This window comes from Artibeus jamaicensis, unplaced genomic scaffold (genome assembly GCF_021234435.1).
Source record: "Artibeus jamaicensis isolate MK-2021 breed Jamaican fruit bat unplaced genomic scaffold, CSHL_Jam_final contig_478, whole genome shotgun sequence".
Lineage (NCBI taxonomy): Eukaryota > Metazoa > Chordata > Mammalia > Chiroptera > Phyllostomidae > Artibeus > Artibeus jamaicensis.
The window spans coordinates 189,819-213,902 of NW_026521855.1; the positions used below are offsets into that span (position 1 = coordinate 189,819).

The 24,084-nt window shown below is 36.5% G+C and overlaps 1 protein-coding gene across 13 annotated transcripts in view; it reads left to right on the forward strand.

Annotated features, from left to right (window-relative positions):
- LOC128627868 (lysine-specific demethylase 6A-like) overlaps positions 1 to 24,084 on the forward strand; it is a 235,619-nt gene that overhangs the window by 79,783 nt on the left and 131,752 nt on the right. For all 13 annotated transcript variants that reach the window (XM_053668197.1, XM_053668198.1, XM_053668184.1 and 10 more), the window contains 2 exons: positions 16,537 to 16,591; positions 19,577 to 19,611. In XM_053668197.1, the coding sequence (XP_053524172.1) occupies positions 16,537 to 16,591; positions 19,577 to 19,611 (90 nt within the window). The remainder of the gene's footprint in view (positions 1 to 16,536; positions 16,592 to 19,576; positions 19,612 to 24,084) is intronic.

Here is a 24,084-nt window from a genome sequence, read left to right on the forward strand (position 1 = left end):
GTAGTTTTTGGTGTACTGTATACATAGGTAGATACACACACACTCTTTTATATCCTTTCAACTTTCGGTGGACACTGGGTTAATTTCATAGCTGGCTATTGTAAATAACACCATAATGAACATAGGGGTTCTTATGTTTTTCTTAAATTATTGCTTCAGGTTTGTTTTTATATACTCTCAGAAATGGAATTGCTGGGTTGTAGGCACTCCCATTTTTAAATTTTTCAGGCCCCCACATGTTTTCATAAAGGCTGCACCATTTGGCTTCCCACCAAGAGTGCTGGGTGTTCCCTTTTCTCCACATCTTCACAACTGGTTCTTGTTTGTCAATTTATTGGCCAGTCTCTTTTTTTAAAGATTTTATTTATTTATTTTTATGGGAAGGGAAGGAAAAACAGGGAGAGAAACATCTGTGTGTAGTTTCCTCTTGCATGCCCCCTATTGAGAACCTGGACAACAACTGAGGCATGCACCCTAAGCTAGGAATTGAACTTGAAACCCTTCAGTTCACAGTCCAGCATTCAGTCCACTGAGCCAAAACAACCAGGGCTGATGATGGCCATTCTGATAGGAGCGAGGTCATATTTCATTATGATTTTAATTTGCTTCTCTCTGATGATTAGCGATATTGATCATCTTTTAATATGTCTACTGGCAATGTGTATGTTCTCTTTGTAGAGTGTATATTTAAAGTCTGCTATTTTTCTTTTTTTTTTATTTTTAATTTATTTTTTAATTGATTATGCCATTATAGTTGTTCTATCCCCCCCTTCATTCCCCTCCACCCTACCCCCCGTCCCCACCATTACCCCCCCTTTAGTTTATGACCATGTCTCAAGTTCTTTAGATTCTATTCGCCCCTTACTGGTCAGGCTGAAGAATTTATTGTTAACAGACTTCCGAAAAGTTTAATTTTCTGTGTTCTGGCTGTGTTTTCTATTGCTGATATTTAGTTGTCTCTAAACTTGGTTGTGTGAGGAGGCATGGCGTCTCCACCTGTGCCTCCATCCTGGCAGAAGTCCACTAAAGTCTGCTATTTTTCAATTTGAGTTTTTAAAAATTGAATTTTAGAGAGAAAAAGAAAGAATGATTTGTTACTCCACTTATTTATGCATATTGGTTGTTTCTTGTATGTGCCCCTGTATGATCTGCTAAAGTGGTAGATCATCAAAGATGCTGCTTGTTTAGATGAGGAAGTTATATAGAAAAGATAAAAGGTACAGAAGGCTGCCTTTATCATTTTGTCATTTAAAATATGGTGTGATCTAGCCCTTGGCTTTCAGAAAAAGTGTTGATCAAATTGTGACAGTGATATAGTTCCATTGAACCTGCTCTCTACTACTTCTCTTTCGGGATTTTTTTCTTAAGTAGGTTACTCTCTCACTAGGGGAAAACAATGTTTCACCTCTTGAATTAATGTTAAAGGAGTTTCCTTGTTCTAACAGTTGCTTTTATTCCCCCTTTTCAGTCATGCTCTCTATAGCCTGATTGACACAGTGCAAAACAATTTGCCTAGAGCACAGCAACTCAGTGTTTCAGCAGTTATACTGAGTGATTTTGGTCTGCAGATTCACACAGACTAGATGGATTGCATAACATTTGAACTCTGCTTCTACCACCTCTTCAGTAGCTTTCTGAAGCTTCTGAAGCTTCTTTTGCTCCTGCTCTCTCTTTGTCTATAGCCAGCTCTTTCTTGTAGAATGCATCCTGCTTCTTTAGCATTCTTTCTCTTCCTGGTGCTTAGCCTTGCAGGAGAGTTCTGAGGCTAACATGTGGTGGTTGCCAGAAGCATGGAAATAAGCAGTAATTAAGACAATAACATAATTTGCTACATCTATAGACCATACCTTTTACAAAAGATTTCTCTGTTAGTATGTCATGCTATTTGATAGTATTTTTCCCACAGGATTTCTACCAAAATTTGTGCAGATTCTCTAAAACACTGCTGATGCATTTTCAACTAACTTTATGTAAGATTTGAAATCCTATGTTAATTTTCCGGAGCCCACGTGAGCACATATGGAGGGCATCCAATTGATGTTTCTTTCTCTTCATCCCCCTTTCTCTAAAAGCAGTGAAAAAATTAACTCTTTGAGGATAAAAAAAACTAGATCCTTTTTTAATTCAACACTGTTCACAGTATCTTCATCAAGAGAATAGATTCCATCTCATTCAACCACAAAAGTCATCTTCTCACACATTACAATTCTGTCTTCAGTCACATCTTCAGGCTCCACTGGTAATTCTAGTTGTCTTCCTGTATTCACCACAACTGCAGTTACTTCCTCCACTGAAGTCTTGTATCCCTCAGAGTGATTCATGATGGTTGGAATCAACTTTTTCCCAATTCCTGGTTTGATGATATTTTGAACTCTTTCCGTAAATAACAAATGTTCTTAATGGCATCTCAAATGGTGAGCCCTTTGCAAATGTTTTTTCATTTATTTTGCCCTGATACATCAGAAGATTATGGCAGCTATATTAGTAATATGTGTATTTCTTACATAATAATGCTCGAAAGTCAGAATTACGCCTTGACCCATGGGCTGCACAATTCATATTGTGTAAGCAGGTGCAAAACCAACATTAATCACATTGTACATCCCTATCAGAGCTATTGGGTGACCAGATCTCTTGTCAGTGACCTGTAGTAGTTTGAAAGGACTCTTTGCCTTCGGAGCAGAAGGTCTCTCAACAGTGGGCTTACAGCATTTATCAAACTGTTGCAAACAGATGTGCTGTCATCCAGACCTCATTGTTCCCTTTATATTGTTGAGGCAGAGTAGATTTAGCATACTTCTTATGGGCCCTAGAAGTTTCAAAATGTGCATGACCATTGACCTCAACTTAAAGTTAGCAGCTGCACTGTCCTCTGAGAGAGTTAGCCTGTATGTGGAAGCTTTGAAGCGAGGCATTGATTTCTCCTCTCAGGCTATAGGACGTAACCCCATGCTGTTTTCCACAGTGGCTGCGCCGGTCTGCATTCCCACCCACAGTTCTCAAGGGTTCCCCTTTTCTCCACGTCCTCACCAGTACTCCTTTTAATAGCCATTATCAGAGGTGTGAGGTGAAAAGTGACGAACTTCCTCCAGTATAAGGCTGTTCGTCTACACTGAAACGTGTTGTTGACTGTACCCTCTTCATTAATCTTCCTAGCTAGATCTTGTAGTTAACCTGTGGCATCCTCTACATCAGCTCTTGCTTACACTCTGATTTAATGGAGGCAGCCTCTGAAGCCTGTTAAGCTAACCTCTGCTAGCTTCAAGCTTTTCCCCTGCGGCTTGCTCACTGCTGTCAGCCTTCACAGAACTAAAGAGTGATGGGAGTTTGAGTGGAAGTAGGCTTTGGCTTCAAGCAGTGCTGAGGCTCTTGGATCTTCTCTGCAGACCACTGAAGCCTCCTGTGCAGCAGTAAGTCTTTCACATTCATATCATTTCAGTCTTCGCTGGAGTAGCACTCTTGAATTCTTTCAAACCCTTTCCCTTAGCATTCAGAGCTTGTGTAACTGATTTTGTGCAAAACAACTAGTTTTAGGGCAGTGGTGTGTCCCTTTCAATGTGCCTCCCTCACTGAGCTTGATTTTTCCCAGCTTTTGATTTAAAGGAAGAGATGTGTGACTCTTGCTTTCAGCTGAGGTCACAGAGTCCAGAGTTATGGATAGGTTCAGTGTGGTTGTTTTAGTACTGAAAGGCAGCAGAGCTAGTAAGACTGGAGAACTGTCAATTCACACAGCAGTTGGAACACAGAAACATTTGCAGAGTAACTCTGCTGTTTAATGCTTGAATGCTGTTTGTGGGGGCTCAAAACAATTACAATATTAACATCAAAGATCACTGTTCCCAAGTCAGCATAATACAATAATGAAAAAGGAGAAATGACATGAAAATATCAAAAATGTGGCACAGAGGCATGCACTGAGCAACTGCTGTTGGAAAAATAACATCAGTAGACTTGCTCAGTGTAATTGTGCTACATTCAATTTGTAAAAATTACAGTATCTGGGAAGAACAATAAAACGAATATGGTTGTGTATGCAAAATATGATAATCTCATATTCTTCAGGAATCTACTTAATTCTGGAAACTCATATAAACATGATCTCTTAATTTTTATATGTATACCAGTGTTCTTAGAGACACACCAACAGTAGACTTGTTTGGATTTTCAAATCATGGTATTTAAAGAAGGATTATATATGTGTGTATATTTAGGATCATTATCTGGCATGTTCATGAATGTATTGCCCCACTTACATCTCCCTCCCTCTATCCTTCCACTTCCCTCTATTCCTCTCTTTCGGAAATCAATTTAAAAAAAAAAAACAACGTCTGGTGATGATTCAACACATCAATGGTAACAGTACCACCAAAACCTGCTGGTTTAAGGAATACATAAAAAGGACAGAAAGATGAGAAGTTAGCATCCTTTTTATATCAGGTTATATTCATGACAAAAAGGTAAATTTATGTTTTAGTTCTACTATATTTTGTGGTTTAGTGTTTCCACAGTAATTTGTTTGTTACTAATTGCTTTTGGAGAGACCAGGAGGCACATACTAAGAATTTTAGCACCTTATTCTGGAATAATTTAAAATATTGGCTTGTAAATTATGTTGGTAGAGTTGCCTTCTTAAAATTTGTAATAAAAGTTTATTGGGAACACATTTGCTCTCTTTACAAATAATCTGTTGTTGTCTTTGAACTACAGTGGCAGAGTTTCTGTGTCTAAATGTCTTCAATATCAGAAACTATTTCCTCTCTTACTTGGCAGAGGGTTGTTATTGAGGAAACTCATTTCTGTTTCTTTGATTTAAATTCTTCTGTCTGTGGCCATACCACTCAGAATGTGCCTGATGTCATATGATCCAATTCTTTCTCCATTAGCAAGGTATCTGCATAACATGAGTATAATGTTACTTTTTGGCAGAAAATACACATTTTTCTTTTTTCTTTATTTGTCTTCAGTTAAGGAAATTTTTTTTCTGTACTTCTACTGAGCTCATCAATTTACTTTTGTCTACATATCTTTTAGGAACATTGGTGTGACATTATCTCATTAATGCTTTAATCGGCAATTTTCATTTAAAAAGTGTATGCTTTAGCATACATTACAGTGTGTGTTACAGAAATACTGCATTGTTCACCTTGTATAAAATGTTTGTGCATTTGTCAATTGCTTAAGAATATGATTTAGGTAGTAAAAATAGAACTTTTAATGTAAGGTGGTTTGTTTTCTGATCATTTCCTTTGCTCTCTTTTTTATTTATATTTATTGATGTAACACTGTTTAATGAAATTATACTTATTTAAGGGGTACAAATCTATGATACATCATCTGTATATTTTACAGTGTGTTCAACATCCCAAGACAAGTGTCCTTCTGTTAACCATTTATCCCTCCTTTACCCTTTGCTACCTTCATCCACCAGATCTTCTTTTGATAATCACCATGCTGTTGCCTGTTTGTTTGTATGCTTAATTTTTTCACCTTTTTTTTACCCAGGCCTAGAGTCCTACTTCTGATGACAAAGGATTTTTAAATCCCCTATGATACTCTCTTTGTTAATGGCCATCAAGGTTTGCTTTATTTATTTAGGTGCTTCTATGTTTTCTTTCTATTTCTATGAATTATCTTTTTTTCCTTTTTTTTCTTATAGTCTGTGTATATCTTTGCTCTCCAGTGGGTCTCTGAATGTAGCATATGTAAGCATCTTGTTTTCTTTCCATTCTAGCTACCCTAAGTTTTTATTTGAGCATTTGAACCATTTACACTTAAGGTTATTGGTAGGTTCGTATGTGTTGCCATTTTTTATGTATATTTTATTGATTATGACATTACAGTTGTTCTATTTCCCCCTTCATTCCCCTCCACCCTGCACACCCTTCCCCCACCATTTCCCCCCTTTAGTTTATGTCCACGTGTCTCAAGTTCTTTAGATTCTATATTTCCCCTACTATTCTTGCCCTCTCCCTATCTATTTTATCCCCACCGTCTATGCTACTTATTTTCTGTACCTTCTCCCCCCATCTCCTCCTCCCACTCCCCTGTTGCTAACCCTCCATGTGAGCTTCATTTCTATAGTTCTGCTGCTGATCTAGCTGTCCTCTTAGTTTGCTTTTGTTTTAGGTGTGGTTGTTAATAACTGAGTTTGCTGTCCTTTCACTGTTCATCTTTTTTATCTTCTTTTTCTTAGATAAGTCCCTTTAACATTTCATATAATAAGGGCCTGGTGATGGTGAACTCCTTGAATTTGATCATATCTGAGAAGCACTTTATATGTCCTTCCATTCTAGATAAAAGCTTTGTTGGATAGATCAGTCTCAGATATAGGTCTTTGGATTTCATGACTTGAAATACCTCTTTCCAGCCCCTTCTTGCCTGTAAGGTCTCTTTTGAGAAATCAGCTGACAATCTGATGGGAACTCCTTTGTAGGTGACAGTCCCCTTATCTCTTGCTGCTTCTAGGATTCTCTCCTTCATTTTAATCTTGGCTAATGTAATTATGATGTGCCTTGGTGTGTTCCTTCTTGGGTCCAACTTCTTTTGGACTCTCTGAGCTTCCTGGATTTCCTGGAAGCCTATTTTCTTTGCCAGATTGGGGAAATTCTCCTTTAAGTTTCCCACATGTTGCTCTTCCTTTTTTTTTTTTTTTTGGTACCCCTATAATTCAGATGTGGGAATGTTTAAAGATGTCCTGGAGGTTCCTTAGCCTCTCCTCATTTTATTGAATTCTTGTTTCTTCATTCTTTTCTGTTTGATTGGATCTTTCTTCCTTCTGGTCCACTCTCTTGTTTTGAGTCCCAGTTTCCTTCTCATCACTATTGGTTCCCTGTGCATTTCCCTTCATTTCAATTAGTGTAGCCTTTATTTGTTCATCTAATTTGCAACCCAAACCAACCAGTTCTGTGAGCATTCTGATCAGCAGTGTTTTGAACTATGCATCTGATAGGCTGGCTATCTCTTGGTTGCTTAATTGTATTATATCTGGAGCTTTGATCTGTTCTTCATTTTTGGCCTTTTTTTTTGTCCTCTCCAGCCTGTTAGGTATGAGGGGCAGAGCCTTAGATATTCACCAGGGCAGCACAACCCAGTCACTGGGTTGTGACGCTGTACGTGGGGGCAGGGTACAAGAGGGAACAGTGGTGCTTGCTCTGCTCTCTGTTGGATTTTAGTTCCTTCCACTGCTTCCCCCAAGCATACTGGGCCTTCCTTGTACTGATTCCCCTGTGGGTGGGCTTGTGTGCATTTTAGGACCCTATGAGTCTCTCCCATGAACTCTCCTGTGAGGCTGGAAGTCTCTCCCTGTGCTTCAACCCCAACAAGTATTTTCAGTCAGTGTTTTGAGGCTTTATTTCCCAGCGCTAGGACCCTGGGTTGCACGATCTGTCTGGCTCCCCAGTTATCTGCGCACAAATGTGGAACCGCTGCCTAGTCAGCCAGTGGCCTTTTGTATGGGTGCCCTGCTTCTAAGTCACTGCTTTGCTGGGTCTGCCCGTTGCCACTCCATGCCCAGGGTCTTCCAGCCACCTCCTGGGTGCCCAGGGTCTGCATGGGTCCATCTTATATGCACCCCGGGTGCCTTGCACGCTCGGAGTCACTGCTTCCTGTGCTGGGAACGGTCTTCAATCAGCTGCCCAACTCGGCCCCACCTACGGGTCTGGATGAATGTGTCTATTTCAGCTGCTTGGCTGTCCGACTTTCATACAGTTACTTTTCTGTCAGTTCTGCTTGTTATTTTGTTTCTAAATTGTTGTGGTCTTTATTTTGGTTGTGGGAGGAGGCACAGTGTATCTACCTTCACCTCCATCTTCACCAGAAGTCCATGAATGGAAAGATTTTAAAACTTGATTAGATTGTTCTACTTTTCATTCAGCTTTAGGCACATCATAACAAGCTCTCTGAAAATGTTTGCTAGTTCATTTTTTTTTAAGATTTTATTTATTTTTCTTTAGAGGGGAAGGGAAGGAGAGAGGGAGAGAAACATCAATGTATGGTTGCCTTTCGTGCGTCCCCTGCTGGGAACTGGCCTGCAGGGAACCGGCCTGCAACCCCAGTATGTGCCCTGACTGGGAATCGAACCGCGATTGTCTGGTTCGCAGGCCCACGCTCAATCCACTGAGCTATGCCAGCCAGGGCTCATTTTTGTTTTGTTTGGAACACTATAGCAGTTGTTTTCATGATACTTTCAAGTTTTTCATTACTTCTTTCCACAGAATATTGTGATCATAAACTGTCCTTTTCTTTTTAAGATACCCAAGTGTTAGAGCAATGTCTCTAGTCCTTCAGTTGATGATACTTGTAGTGACAAAAATGTTGCATTCCATCTGAGAGTGGTATTTCTCCATTTTGCCCTTAACTTGTCTTTGCATTTCAAACACTCACCATGTCAACATTGATGATTCTGCTTTAGTTTATTTTCGTCTTTCTCTGTAGATGACTAACCAGGTTCTTCCTATTTTTCATTTACTAACACTTTTTCATGGGCAAAAATATGTTTCTCTACTTTTTTATCAAGTACGTCAGAAAATTTTCAACCCACTTATTTTGCTGTATGAGTGATTTTCTTAACTGCATCCTTGAACCCTGGTAAGTCTTTAAAGTCATTCAGTGCTTTCATCTTCAGATGAGGGGGAAACTGAATCAAAACCTGGGTCAGTTAAATTGTGTTTGTAATTAATTTGTTTCAGCATCAAAGAATGCTACAGAATCAGCAGTAGTGAATGATATTTGGTGTTTTATGCCTTGGCAACTCCTTGGCAGCTTAACAAATGTACAGTGAAAGTTTACTTTAGGTGGTATTTCTAACCCTTAAAATCAACTTAAAGTCTGTGGCAATAGCTTTTTAATTGGCAGGTGCAACTCCTACAACAGTGTCTTTATTTTTCAGTTCATACCTATTTCTGAATGTGTAGAATCGTCTCTTGTAGTAAATGGCCAGGTGTATCTTGTTTCCACAAGTCTCTTGTAGAAGTCTTTCTATATAGCCTCAGTACTCTCTGGCAAAACATGTTGTGTACAGTTATAACATTTTCTGTTCATGTGTTCCACCACAAATTTAGTGTCTTTACCATCGTAAGTAAACACCACGAATTATGAACATTACTTATGCAATTTGGGTGAAAAGGCAAAACTAGCACAATTTCTTTGTTCTTCCTTTTTAATGTGCTGAATTTCATGGAGAGAAGATTCATTTTTACCATATATTTTAGCAACCTCTGCATACATTTCTTTCTTTCCTTTAGTGAAAACATTTACCTTTCCACTTAAAGGAAGTACTTATAGCTTCTCTTTGGCAAATTAAGTTGCCAGCATTACTAGTCTTGATCTGTGCTGTGATTCTTAAGTTAAATAAGGGTTATTTGAACACAAGCATTGTGATACCATGACACTCTGATGACTTATAACTATTAAGTAGTTAATGGGCAGGATGAAGACAGTGATCAAAGGGATGATTCATTTAGCAGTCATAGCAGGCTCTGGTACAGTCCTGTATCTCTGGTACAGTCCTAGCAGGCTCAGCAGGATGGTACAAGATTTTACCATGCTTCTCAGAAGATCAAGTGATTCAAAGTTGGTGAATTATTCATTTTTGAAATTTTCTATTTTTTTGCAGCAGTTGAGTATGGGTAACTAAAACCACAGAAAGTGAAACCATATATAATGTGGCCTACTGTGTGATGAATGGAACACATGTCTAATTTAAGCATTTATATAAGTTTTTGTTAACTTGAGTACTTAAATATTTAACCATTTCTTACCTAATAAAAATACATACAGGATAATTAAATAAAGTTACTTTTCCCCTACAAGCTATATTTAATTATCTTATGGAAATAACTTGATAACTCTTAAGTTTCCAAAATAAATTTTGAATAATAGTGATCTTACTGTGTTGGCTACTATATTTTTGTTGCATGACAGTTTCTTTTTTCCTTTAGAAATTATTAATTTCTTTAATTCAATTTTTTGATGTGACATTGGTTTGAAATACCATACAGGTTTCTAGTGTACAGCTCAATAATTAAGTATCATCAGCACACTGCATTGTGTCTACATTGCCAGCAGTCAATTCTCTTTCTATTCTGAATTTTCCCACATCTACCTACTGTTAAAGAACAGACCTGGAAGGAAATGACAGGATACTGTTACTGAATGGGCTCCCCTACCCCCAGGGTCCCCCTGTATTAGATTCACCCTGCCCCACCACCAAAGAATTGGAATTGTGGGTCTTAATGCCAGAGTTTGGTCAAAAGGAAAGGAACTATTTATTGAAAAGTTATACAGACTTAAGAGTGATGCCTTAATGTCTTTGTTAAAGTCCCACAGTTCCTTGGAACACACACAGTCCCTCTTACCCATTTTGCATGGTCCAGGGTATCATAGTTCAGGGGGAAAAAATAGAATTCCATGGCTCTGGTAGCCCCCAGTTCTTCCCAGTGATCTGTGCTCAGCTGGCAGGCCTCCACACGTTAGCTGTATTGAGGGATCTCCAGTTCTCAATGCAAAGCATGTGGCACCTTCTCCTGGCCCACCAGCATGAGTCCCTTCACCCCTTTCCTTCACTTCAAGGTCTCACTTGCTTCCTAAGCCATGTAGCACAGGAGCCCCAAAGCCACATTGTTCCAACACTGCACCGTTACCATGCCTGGGTTTAAATCCCACCACAAATTTTTCTGTGCATTCCCATTTCAGACTCCTCCCACAAGCGCTACACCTGCCAGCATTCCCATATTTTTCCAGCATTTCTGGGTTGCCATAGTAATTCTGGGCAGGTGTAGCTGTGTGTTGTGAAGCAAACCATCTTCAACGTTTCATGCAGGCTCTGATACCAGGTAGAGTTGTTTTTCAGTTACATGATGTGTGGAAGTCACTCCCATCTTCCTGGCCCAGAGCAGGCCACAGCTACTGAACATATCTATGAAGCCAACCTAAAGTTATAGGTATGCAAAAGCACCCTCAATGGCCCTGCTACTAGTGTCCCATCCCCCAGTTAAGATTTGGAAGGGTTGAGGATATTCTATATTTTATAATTCCTGGACCTCATTTCAAATGCTTCATTTTGAATGGCCTTTTGGCTGGCAGCATTTGAACTATTGCTGTCTGGCTATCTCCAAACCTGTCTATGTATTCATATACATATGTTTGGAATTTTTCTGCTTAATTCCTCTCCTCTTTTTTTTTAACAGTTGTTTTCTAGAGAGGGAGGAAAGTGGAGATAAAGAAAAACATCAGTGTGGGAAAGAAACATTGATGGTTACTTCTTGCATAAGGCTTAGTGAGTGATCAAACTCACAGCACAGGCATGTGCCCTGAGTGAGAATTGAACCAGTGACATTTTCATTCATGGCTGACATGCAGCCAACTGAGCCACACAGCCCAGGATCCTTCCCCTTTTTTAAAACGAGGCCTACCCCTTTCTGTCTGACACTTGTCAGTCTGTGCCATGTTGTCCCTGCCTCTGTTTTTATTTTGTTAGTTTATTTTGTTCATTGCCTTCCAGGTATTAAGTGAATTAATTCATAAGGTATTTGTCTTTGAGTGGTTCATTTTACTTAACATAATACTCTTTTTTTTAAGATTTTATTTATTTATCTTTTGAGGGGAAGAGAAGGAGAGAGGGAGAGAAATATCAGTGTATGGTTGCCTCTTGTGTGTCCCTTCCTGGGAACTGGCCTGCAACCCAGGCATGTGCCCTGACTGGGAATTGAACCATGATACTCTGGTTCGCAGGCCCACACTCAATCCACTGAAACTACACAGCCAGGGCAATACTTTTTTTAAAAATATATTTTATTGATTATATCATTACAGTTGTCCTATTTCCCCCTTCATTCCCCTCTACCTTGCAGACCTTTCCCCCTTCACTATCCCCCTTTTGTTTATGTGTCATAAGTTCTTTGTGTCACAGTTTATTTGTCACAAGTTTATGTGTCACAAGTTCTATCCCCCTCCATGTGTCACAAGTTCTTTAGATTCTATATTTCCCATACTATTCTTGCCCTCCCTCCTATCTATTTTCTACCTACCATCTGTGCTACTTATTTTCTGTACCTTCTCCCCCCTTCTCCTTCTCCCACTCCCCTGTTGCTAACCCTGCATGTGATCTCCATTTCTATGGTTCACTCCTGATCTAGCTGTCCTCTTAGTTTGCTTTTGTTTTAGGTGTGGTTGTTATAACTGTGAGTTGGCTGTCCTTTCACTGTTCATCTTTTTTATCTTCTTTTTCTTAGATAAGTCCCTTTAACATTTCATATAAGGGCTTGGTGATGATGAACTCCTTGAACTTGACATTATCTGAGAAGCACTTTATCTGTCCTTCCATTCTAAATGAAAGCTTTGCTGGGTAGAGAAGTCTTGGATGTAGGTCCTTGCCTTTCATGACTTGGAATACCTCTTTCCAGCCCCTTCTTGCCTGTAAGGTATCTTTTGAGAAATCAGCTGACAGTCTGATGGGAACTCCTTTGTAGGTGACTGTCCCCTTAGCTCTTGCTGCTTCTAAAATTCTTTCCTTCATTTTAATCTTGGCTAATGTAATGATGATGTGCCTTGGTGTGTTCCTTCTTGGGTCCACTTTCTTTGGGACTCTCTGAGCTTCCTGGACTTCCTGGAAGTCTATTTCCCTTGCCAGACTGGGGAAATTCTCTTTCATTATTTATTCAAGTAAGTTTTCAATTTATTGTTCTTCCTCTTCTCCTTCTGGCACCCCTATAATTCGGATGTTGGAACATTTAAAGATGTCCTGGAGGTTCCTTACCCTCTCCTCATTTTTTTGAATTCTTGCTTCATATTTTTCTGTTTGGTCATTTTTTTCTTCCTTCTGGTCCACTCCCTTGATTTGTGTCCCACTTTCCTTTCCATCACTATTGGCTTCCTGTGCATTTCCCCTCCCTTCAACTAGTTTAGCCTTCATTCGTTCCTCTAATTTGTGACTAAAATCATCCAGTTCTGTGAGCATGCTGATCACCAGTGTTTTGAACTGTGCATCTGAAAGGTTGGCTATTTCTTGATCACTTAGAATATAGACTCTGGGGCTTTGAGTGGTTCTTGAGCCCTAATATTTTGGTCTGTTCCCACCTGTTACGTATGAGAGGCGGAGCCTTAAGGTGTTCACCAGGGCGGTGTGACCCAGGTTGCTGGGTTGTGAGGCTATATGTGGCGGCAGGGTCAGAGAGGGGCAATGGCACTTGTTCCATGCGCTTTCTCGGATATTGGTCCCCTCTGCTGGTGCCCGCAAGCAAACCTGACCTCCCTGTTGCCGGCTCCCAGATGTGTGGGCCTGTGCACCCTCTAGGACCCTGTGGGTTTCTTCAACAAACTGTGAGCCTGGGAGCTTCTCCTGGCACCTCGGCCTGGAAAGTCTTTCCAGTTGGTGCTTTCAGGCTTAATTCTAGTCGATGGGGCCCTAGCCTGAGCTGTCTCTATCACTGCCTGCTCCTTCACTTGGTATATCTGGGCGCAAATGTGAGATGGCGGTCAGCCAGCTGCCTTGTGCCCTCCTTGGGTTCTCCTGTTGCCATCCCACACCTGGGATCTGCCAACTGGGCCTGCACTCCTGAGTCGGTCTGGCCATCTCTCCTGCCCTATCTGCTCCACTGCTGACTCCACCCCTCTTACTGGTCTGGCTTAGTGGTTCTCTGTTGTCTTTAAACTTGGTTCTGTGAGGAAGCACAGTGTTTTTACCTGCACCTCCATCTTGGCTGGAAGTCTACTTAACATAATAATATTCTTCGTGTTCATCCATGCTGAGCAAAAGTAAGATGGCCTTTTTTTTACAGCCTTATAGTATTTCATTGTGTAAATGTTATCACACCTCTATGTCCACTCATCAACAAAGGGGACTTTAACAGTTCCCCAATATTAGCTATTGTAAATAACACTGCTATGAACAAAAGGTGCATACAGTATTTTGAATTAGTGTTCAGTTATTTTTGGATATATCTCCACAAGTGGAATTTCTGGGTCAAAGGCAGTACTATTTTTACTTTGTTGAGGCAATTCCATACTATATTCCCCAGTTGCCACATTAGTCTGATTTCCAGGAACAGTGCAAAAAAGTTTCCCTTACTCCACATCCTTGTCAGCACTTGCTGTTTGTTGATCTGCTGATGTTAGTCATTCTGGTAGAGGTGAGGTGATATGTCTTTGTGGTTTTAATTTGCATTTCTCTGATGTTGAGCATCCTACTGTATATCTGTTGACTATTTTTATTCTCTCTGGAGAAGTGTGTATTCAGGTTTTTTGTCAATTTTTTAATGGGGTTGTTTGTATTCTTAGGACTGATTTGTTTAAGTTCTTTATGTATGTTGGAAAATAACCATTTATTAAGTGTACCAGTGATAGATGTGTTCTCCCACTCAGTGTGTTCCCTTTTTATTTAATTGATGGTTTGCTTTGTTGTGCAGAAGTTTTTTATTTTGATATAGTCCCATTTTTTTTATTTCTTCTCTTGGCTCTCTTTACCAAGGAGATAAGGAGATTTATCACCAAAACTGTTCCTACTAGAAATGTCTGAAATTTTACTGCCTATGTTATCTGCCAGGAGTTTTTACAGGTTTTCTTGTGTGTTTGTTTTTGACCTTATATTTAAATTTCTTATCCATTTTGAATTTATTCTTGTGTCCTTTTTCTTTTTTCTTTTCTATATATCTGTGTAATTTCCCCAGATTCATTTATTGAATAGGTTGTTTTTTACCCTCTTGTATGTTCTTGCCTCTTTTTTCAAATATTAATTGACCATAAGTGTGTTGATTTTTTTCTGGGGTCTGTGTTCTGTCCCATTGATCTATATAACTTTTTTTTTGATGATACTATGCCGTTTTGATTACTGTGACCTTTAAAGTAGTTTAATATTAAATAGTGTGATAGAAAATAAATTACCTCCAACTTTGTTCTTCTTTGTCAAGATTTCTGAGGTTATTCAGGTATTTTGGGTTCCATGTAAACTTTTGGAATATTTGTTCTGTATCTCTGAAATACACTTTGGCATTTTCATAGGAATTGTGTTGAATTTATAGATTGCTTTGAATAGTTATGGGCATTCTAATGATAATTTTTCCTATCCCTGGACTTGGTGTCTGCTCCCACTTAGTTGTTATTTCCTCACATTATTCCTTTAGCATCTTCAAAGTGTCCTAATGCAGACCAATTACAACCTTGGTTAAATTTATTCGTAGATACGTTTTCTTTTATTTTTTGCAATAGTAAGTAGAATTGTTTTCTTAGTGTATGTGTGTGATAGTTCATTATTGATATATAAAAATGTCATTGATTTCTCAGTTTTGCTTGTGTATCCAGCTAATTTGCTAAATTCATTTATTAGGTCTAGTAGTTTTTGGTATAATATTTAGGGTTTTCTGTGTATACTATCATGTATCTGCAAACAATGAGTTTAACCTCCTCCTTTCCAATTTGGATGCATTTTATTTTCTGGTCTGATTGCCATGGCTAGGACTTCCAGTGCTATTGAATAGTACTGGAAGTACTGTTGAGTAGAAGTGGTAAAAGCATACATCTGTGTTTTACTCTTGATCTTAAGGGAAATACTTTTAGTTTTTGCCCTTTGACAATGAGGTTATTTCTTTTGGTTCATAAAGGACCAATATAATATAATATTATAAAAGGACCAATTTATAAAGGACCCTATAAAAGGTTCTTTATAATATTATAATGTATAATATTATAATGTATAATATAAATAATATTATAATATTATTATAATAAAATAATATAATAAATGTATAATGTATAATATTATAAAGGACCTATATATATTATATAATATTATATTATAATGAGGTATGATCCCTGTATTCCCAACTTTCTTAGAGTTTTTATCTTAAATTGTTGCTGGATTATATCAAATGTTTTTCTACATCTACTGATATGGAATACAAATTTTATCTTTCATTTTGTTTATATGAAGTATCATGTTTATTTGCATGTATTGTACCAAACTTGCCTTCCCAGAATAAGTTTCACTTGATTACAGGATACAGTCTTTTCAATGTCCTGTTGGGTCTTGTTTGCTAATACTGTGTTGAGGGTTTTAGCAGTGTATTTATCCGGATGTTGGCTTTTTTTTTCTTTCTTTGTAGTGTCTTTATTTGGTTTTGGAGTTAGGGTAATATTGGCCTTTTAAAAGGAGCTTGGTAGTCTCCCTTCCTCTTGAAAATTTTGGAATAGTTTGAGAAGATCATGAGACCTGAGAAAGGTCTCTTTCCTGCTTCTCAGTCATACCACTCATGTGCTGGCCTGCCCTTTCACTTGTATCCAATTTTTTTTACCAGTTTTTGTGTGGCTTCTCTAAGTCCTTGATTATAATAGTTGGTTATTCGGGTTGATTGCTTTATAATATAGTTCTAAATCCAGTTCGGTGCTAGAAGCAGGACAGTATAGCTTCTATCTACTTTGCAGCCATCTTGGAATCTCTAACATGATTTTATTATTACACACTAGACTGTAAGGCCTAAAATATAGAAACTGATTTTTATACAACTCTACATTTAGTACATTAATATTTTTACTTTTTTCTTACAGCATTTTCGGTTAGCCTTGATTGACTGTAATCCCTGCACTTTGTCTAGTGTTGAAAGTAAGTATTTGTACATATTTTCTGATCTTTTTGAGGAATAGACTCTCTAAGATATTTCAGATCATAACCCTGAATACCTGTAATTGGTTATTTAAAACTAGAACAAGAAGCACAAGACCAGCTCAGAGACTTTGAGTACTTAATAAAACAAACCATAAACATGGTCTGTTGAGAACTATAGAAATGTCTGATTCTCAGCGAACAGTAACACAGAGTGGTTTGTTACTTTGTGCTAGATATCATTTCTATTATTGTTATCTTGTAGTGTCTCTCTCTGTAAATGAAAAAATATTTCTTTTTAATAATTTCCTTGAGGATTTGTTTTCTAGTATACTCTATATTATGACTGTTCATGGAAACTCTTACTTGTGGTTGTGAAATTGGGAAGATCAGAAGTATCTAACTAAAATTAGAACAAAAAACTGAATGGAAATGTAATTCTATGTATGAATAAATTATAAATAATATCTTTAAGTAAATATGTATTATTTTTAGAGGTAGCAGGAGGGATATATATAGTTATTATATTTGAAAAGCCTTGTGTAATATGAAACTTTCATTGTAAGTTGTTCTTTATTGAGATATTTAAAAAATAGTGTTTCTTCACTGGTCCGTGTGTCATCCCATAAACCTAAAGAATGCAGATTGGATTTCTGGTCAGGGCACGTATTTACAGTGCAGTTTTGATCCTCCATTGGACACTTACAAGAAAGCAACCAATTGATGTTTCTCTCTCTCCAGTAGGTGTCTCTCTCTGTCTGTCTGTCTGTCTTTCCCCCACTACCTTCCTCTTTCTTTAGAAGCAATGGAAAAATGTACTGGTGATGATTTTAACAAAAATATTTTTGAATAAAATTTATTATCAAGACCTTTTTGGCAATGTCAGTATTTTTAAATTTGTTGAATTCAAAATTTTCATATTGAGCATTTTGCTACTTATGAGTTTTATGTACCACAAATGAGTATATGAGTCTCTGAGACCAGAAATATGGAGAAATTAATTTCTACCAAAAAAGTTGTTTGATTTTACATTTTATTACAAAATTTTTCTTTAATGTTTTAAAAGATTTTCTTTATTTATTTTTAGAGTTAGGGGAAGGGAGGGAGAAAGAGAGGGTGAGAGAAACATTAATGTGTGTGGTTACCTGTCAAGCACACCTCTCACTGGGGATGTGGCCCACAACCCAAACATGTGCCCTGACAGGGAATCAAACCAGGGACCTTTTGGCCAGTACTCTATCCACTGAGTCACAGCAACTAGGACTAATTTTTTCTTTTTTATTGAATGGTATTAAGCACTGTCCTTAAATCTGGGTGTTAAGAAATCTCTAGAAAGCTGAGTGGCTTAGTAATGTCCGTTTTAAAACCACAGCATAGACTCATTAAATCAGAATCTTTAAAAGTTGAGCTTAAGAATTGGTAACTTTTTTTTTTAACTTTTTTTTTTTAAGATTTTATTTCTTTATTTATCTTTAGAGGGGAAGGAGAAAGGGAGAGAAACATCAATGTATGGTTGCCTCTAGTGCATCCCCTGCAGGGAACTGGCCTGCAGGGAACCTGCCGGCAACCCAGGCATGTGCCCTGACTGGGAATCGAACCGCGATCCTCTGGTTCACAGGCCCGTACTCAATCCACTGAGCTACACCAGCCAGGGCAAGAATTGGTAACTTTTTAATAACTCCCAGATAGAATGTTGTCCTTATGCTGTTTGTTGAAAGAGAAGATGTGGGGATGAAAGAGGAGAGAAAAAAGAAAAAATGAATGATTTTGGTACTTAATTCTAAAAGAAGGATTCATTACGGGTATGAGACTTTCCTTGGAAAAAATCCCGATACTTACATATTGTGCATATAATTATCAAATTTTTTCTAGTTGGAACCTAACACAAAGATTAGTATTTGACAAATAAATATAATTCATATAACTAAAATTTAGTTATTATAATTATTGTGGTTTGGTTTTGTTGATTATTTTTATGGTCTTTGTTATTCATGCATTCCGGTAATTGAGAATGAGCATCAGGAAGAATTTATTTATTAAAGAGGATGTATTGCCTTTATATGAGTTCTCAGATATATTATAACCTTGCTTTTCAGGTGGTTTGACAATTTTATTCTTTAAAAGTTACCTAATTCTGCCCTGGCTGGTGTACCTCAGTGGATTGAGTTGGGCCTGCGAACCGCACGATCGCGGTTCAATTCCCAGTCAGGACACATGCCTGGGTTGCAGGCCAGTTCCCAGCAGGGAACATATGAGAGGCAACCATACATTGATATTTCTCTCCCTCTCTCCTTTCCTTCCCCTCTAAAGATAAATAAATAAAATCGTTTAAAAAAAGTTACCTGAGATGGAGGAAAAGAATTTAGTAAAATTATTTACTAAAAATGTTCAGTAAACTAAAATATTAGTGAAAAGTACTTTACTAGAATTTTCCTGGTGTATAACTTCTTTAAAAATGTTATTTACAGTATTTTGCAGTGTGTAGTGCACAAATCATATTTTTCCCTCAAAAATTTGGGCAAAAAAGTTGAATACTATACACAACAAAATACAGTATATGGAATTTACCGTAAAGAAAAATTATAACTTCAGAAGTGTTTATTCAACTGTAACTTTACTGTATTTTTAAGATGGCAGTACTGAATCATATTTGAAGATATATACATTTAGAAGGTTACTCTTAATATTGTAGATTTGAACTTTGTAAACTTACTGATTACTCTTAATGCTTTTTATGTAAGTAAATATTATTTGTGTTAAATATTAAAATTTTTTATTTAATAATAACTGCTTTCCTGAACATACTTATCTGTAATTGATTTACTTTTGTATATTGTTTAATTAAAACCAATAATTACACTTGTAAATAGTGATCTAGTTTTAGCATTTTTAATGTTGTGTATTTTTATTTTCTGTCTCTCTTTTTTGTTTATTAACTTAAGCCTGGCTGTATTGTAACTGATTACTTTTCTTTGTTCTTTTTAGTTCAGTTTCATATTGCCCACTTGTATGAAACTCAGGTAAGTGTTTCACTTGCATTACTTAAATATGAAGAAAAATAACAGAATCCTCATTCGTGCTTTGGGAGAAATATTAGTGAATTTAATGGAGATGTGGGTATATACTGCTGCATTTCTCATGGAATACATTTGAAATTTTGCTTAGCGATGAAATTTTAAGAGCAGTAAGGGAATTGAGGTTAATTTTCAGTGAGTTTTTTTTGTAATTATTTGAACTCACTGTGATTTAATCAATTTCCCAAACAGTCTGCTTGTTATTTAATAGGCTTATAATATTAGGTCATCTACAGATTGTGAAATGACTATATTTAAGCTTTTTACCATTATGATTTTAATATCTAGCTATCTATTCAAAATATTTATGGATGTATGTTATAAGACATCGTCTTTGAATAATTACTTCTGTTTTTCTCTAATGAAATATCTTTAAAACACCTTTGTGTTAACATGGTGTAATCATTCATTGATATCATTAATTCAAAATAGGTTTTAGAAACTTTTAGTTTAATTTTAGAATAGTGACTCTAAGATTTTGTTGGGTTGCTAAATTGAAAACTAGTAGCATACAAATTTAGAGTCTGTGGTTAGAATTCAGAAAGTTTATAGGAGACTGAAGACAATTAGGTATAGAGTTCATCCACAATGTAATTGTAGTCCAAGTATACACCAATGGTGTGGGTTAGATGTCGTGAAAAATTATACTCTAAAGAGAAAAGGTGCTTGTATCTTTTATTGTTTATATTACAAAGGATATAGAAGATCATTGAAGAGATCATTGAAGTGCCTGGTTGCCAAACCCAGTTAATGGAGTAGACATCAGGGGGAGCTTTAAAAATACTAATATCAGATTTGCAGCTCCTGTCCTTGTACCACCTCCTATCTCACTTGTACACCGTAAATTCCCATATTTACTGAATTAGAGTGGATATTCTGTCCAGGTAGGAAATCCTGGTAATTGGGGATTCTTTCTATATTATGAGATACATGTTGAGATTGTATCTCATAGTATACAATCTTTTTTATGTATTGTGATTATATAGATAAAAATTCTTATTTTTCATTTGAATATTTTGTAATGTTTTCTTAGTAGTCATTCTAAAAATTTTATTATTACTAAATTTATCAGTGTGACATTAGCTAACAAAATTATGTAGGTTACAAGTATGCAATTTTGTGATATATCATCTATATATTTTATTGTGTGTTTATCACTCAAAGGAGGTCACTGGACCTCCTCAACTCATCACTGCCCACCATTTTTCTTTTCCACTGGTAACGCACATAACTGATGCTCACATTTATCAGTCTTGGTTTGTTTCTAGATCTTGTTTGTTTGGTTGTTCCATTCAGTTTTATATCTCAGTGTAAATAAAATCGTAAGGCTCTTGATTTTTTCTGTCCAACTTAATTTCACTTAGCATAGTATTCTCAAGGTCTATCCATATTGTCACAAATGGCAGTATTTCATCTTTTCTTATGGCTGAGCAGTATTCCACTGTGTATATGCCCCACATCTCCTTTATCCAATCCTCTTTCAAAGGACACTGGTTGTCTCCATGTCTTGGCCACCGTGAATAATGCTGCGATGTATCTTTCTGCTGCTATGATTCTTTGCAAATGTTTTGAAATTATTGTGGCAGATTCCCTAGAAGAGACATTGTCAGGTCATATGTTAACTACTCTTAATTTTTTTGAGGAATTTCCATACTATTTTTATAGTAGTTGTACCATTCTGCATTCCTACCAGCAGTGAATGAGATTTCCTTTTTCTCTGCAACCTCTCTAGTACTTGATGCAGTCGTGTTGATAATAGCCATCCTCTTAGGTGTGAGAGGGCATCTCATTATTGTTTTGACTTATTGTTTTGACTTACATTTCCCTTATAGCTAGTGAAGCTAAGCATTTTTTGGTATATTCGTTGGCCAGTTTTGTGTTCTCCTGGATGTCTGATCAGACATTATGCCTATTTTTAAATTGGATTGTTTATTTGGTGTTCAGTTGTATAAGTTTTTTTTGAGTAGTAACCTCTTGCTGGAGTGGTCATTTGCTAAAATCTTCTTCTGTTTGGCCTGTTTTCTTTTTCTTTTGTTGTTGGTTTCTTTTGCTCCACTGAATGAAGCTTTTTATTTTTATATAGTTCCATTCATTTATTTTTTGCTTTTACTTCCTTTGCTTTGGGTCAAATCTATAAAATCCTAAGAACATAAGTTTACTGCCTATGTTTTCTTCTGTTTAACTTATTATTTCAGGTATTACATATGAGCCTTTATATATCCTTATTACCCAAAGCATTGTACATATTTAATGCAATCCCCCATTAAAATCCCAAAGACATTTTTTAAAGAAATAATCATCAGATTTGTTTGGAACCACAAAAAGACCAGAGCAATCCTAAGGGGGGAAAAAAGAATGAAACTAAGTTATATTACACTCCCTGACTTCAAATTGTGCTGCAAAACAACAGTAATAAAATATTTTGGTATTGGCAAGGAAAAATATAAAAACAAACAGCCACAAGCCAGTGGAATAGGATCAAGATCCCAGAAATAAACCCACATTGTATGTGTGAGCAAATAATTTTTGACAAAAGACCTAAAAACACAAAATGGATGAAAGAAAGCCTACTTAATAACAGTAGTAGGAAAATTGAAAAGTCACATGCAAAAGAAAGAAACTAGATTTCTACTTGTGCCCATATACAGAATTATCTCAGTAGTTATTTATAAAATTTCTTAATCCTTTTTATTTATAAAATTTCTTTCTTAGTTCTTTGATTTTGGAAACATGAGTTTAAGTACATTCAGTCTGCTATGACCATTGTGTAATTCAGAGTGTTAAAAGTATCTTAATTTTACTGTATTCTTCAGTGAAGGAAATGTATGAATTTTACACCTTAGTAAAGATTAAGTTACAGACTTTTCACATTTGAATCTTTAGCAATTGAAGTATGTCTATTATTAAATTGTATAGTTAATATAATAGAATGGAGCATGAATTATGAACTAAGTATGTTTTTCTCAAAAAGAGAAATGTGGGTGGTATATTTTCCTATATTAAAATAAAATAAAGAATTCTTTATTTTAAAGATTTTATTTATGTATTATTTTTAGAAAGAAGGGAAGAGAGGAGAGAAACACCAGTGTAGTTGTACCCCGAACTAGGGACCTGGCCCACAGCCCAGGCATGTATCCTGACCAAGAATTTAACTGGTGATCCTTTGACTCCCAGGCTGGTAGTCAATCCACTGAGCTACACCAACTAGGGTCACTTATAAATCCTTAATGTCAGTGGATAACCTTTTCTCACTAATCCAAGACAATTCTCCTGTCTGAAAAATTTGATTTATAGTTGTTAATGGTCTTGTAAACTAATCTTAAGACATTAGAAAAATAGTTCTCTATGGATATATATTTTTGGGTTTTTCTCATTTTACCTGATAAAATGAAAGTTCTTATTTACATTTTATTTTCTCATATCCTTAGTATTATCTTTTTGTCACATAACATTTTTCTGTAATAGAATTATTATTTAACTTTAATAATTACTGATTCTTGTTCAGATAGTTTCTGAAGCTTTTTAGATTAACATATGATTTTCTTTTTTCTTCTCTTGAATAACCCATTCTTCTCTTGAGTTACACTGTTTTTTTCAAAATAACCAATTTGAGATTATTGACATTCTGAAAAGTGTTACGTTCTTGCTGATGAGTACTACTGGCTGGCCTAATATTTTTTTGCCTGTGCTGCATATGTGAAAACTTTTTTCTTGTGGTTATATGCTAACCAATACAATATGGCAGCTATTTTCATAGCATTTATATTGTAGTTGTAATAAAAAATCTATATATGCTTTCAAGTATGTAGGATAGTATGTGCAGGTTATATGCAAATACCGTACCATTTTATATAGGGAACTTGAACATTGATGGATTTTGGTATCCATGGAAGTCCTGGGACCAATCTTCATATAGATCAAGGGATGGCTGTCAACTACTGGCTGATTACTATTTGTGTTTGTGAAAGAGATTGGCTTTTACTCTTTGTGATTTCTTGTGGAAACTTTGGAATCATATTTGTTTCACAGAAGTTGTTTTGGAATAGCACTTTATTTTCTGTACTGGAAGAGTTTGTGTTAAACATTATGATATTTCTTTAAAATTTTTTTATTTCCTGATTTTAGAGAGAAAAGGGTGTGAGGGAGACAGTTTTGAGAGAAGGATAAAGAAAGGAACGTTGATTTATTGTTCCACTTATTTATATATATTTATTGGTTGATTCTGTAAGTGACGTGACCAAAGATTGAACCAGTGAGCCTTGGGATATCAGAACAATGTTCTAACCAACTGAGTGAACTGGCCAAGGCCTATTGTATTTCTTTGTTAGTGCTAGAAAATTGTAGTGGGTGAGCCATTTCATACTGGATTTTCTCACAAATGAAAATTTGTTTTGGGTGACTTTATCAATTTCTAAAAGA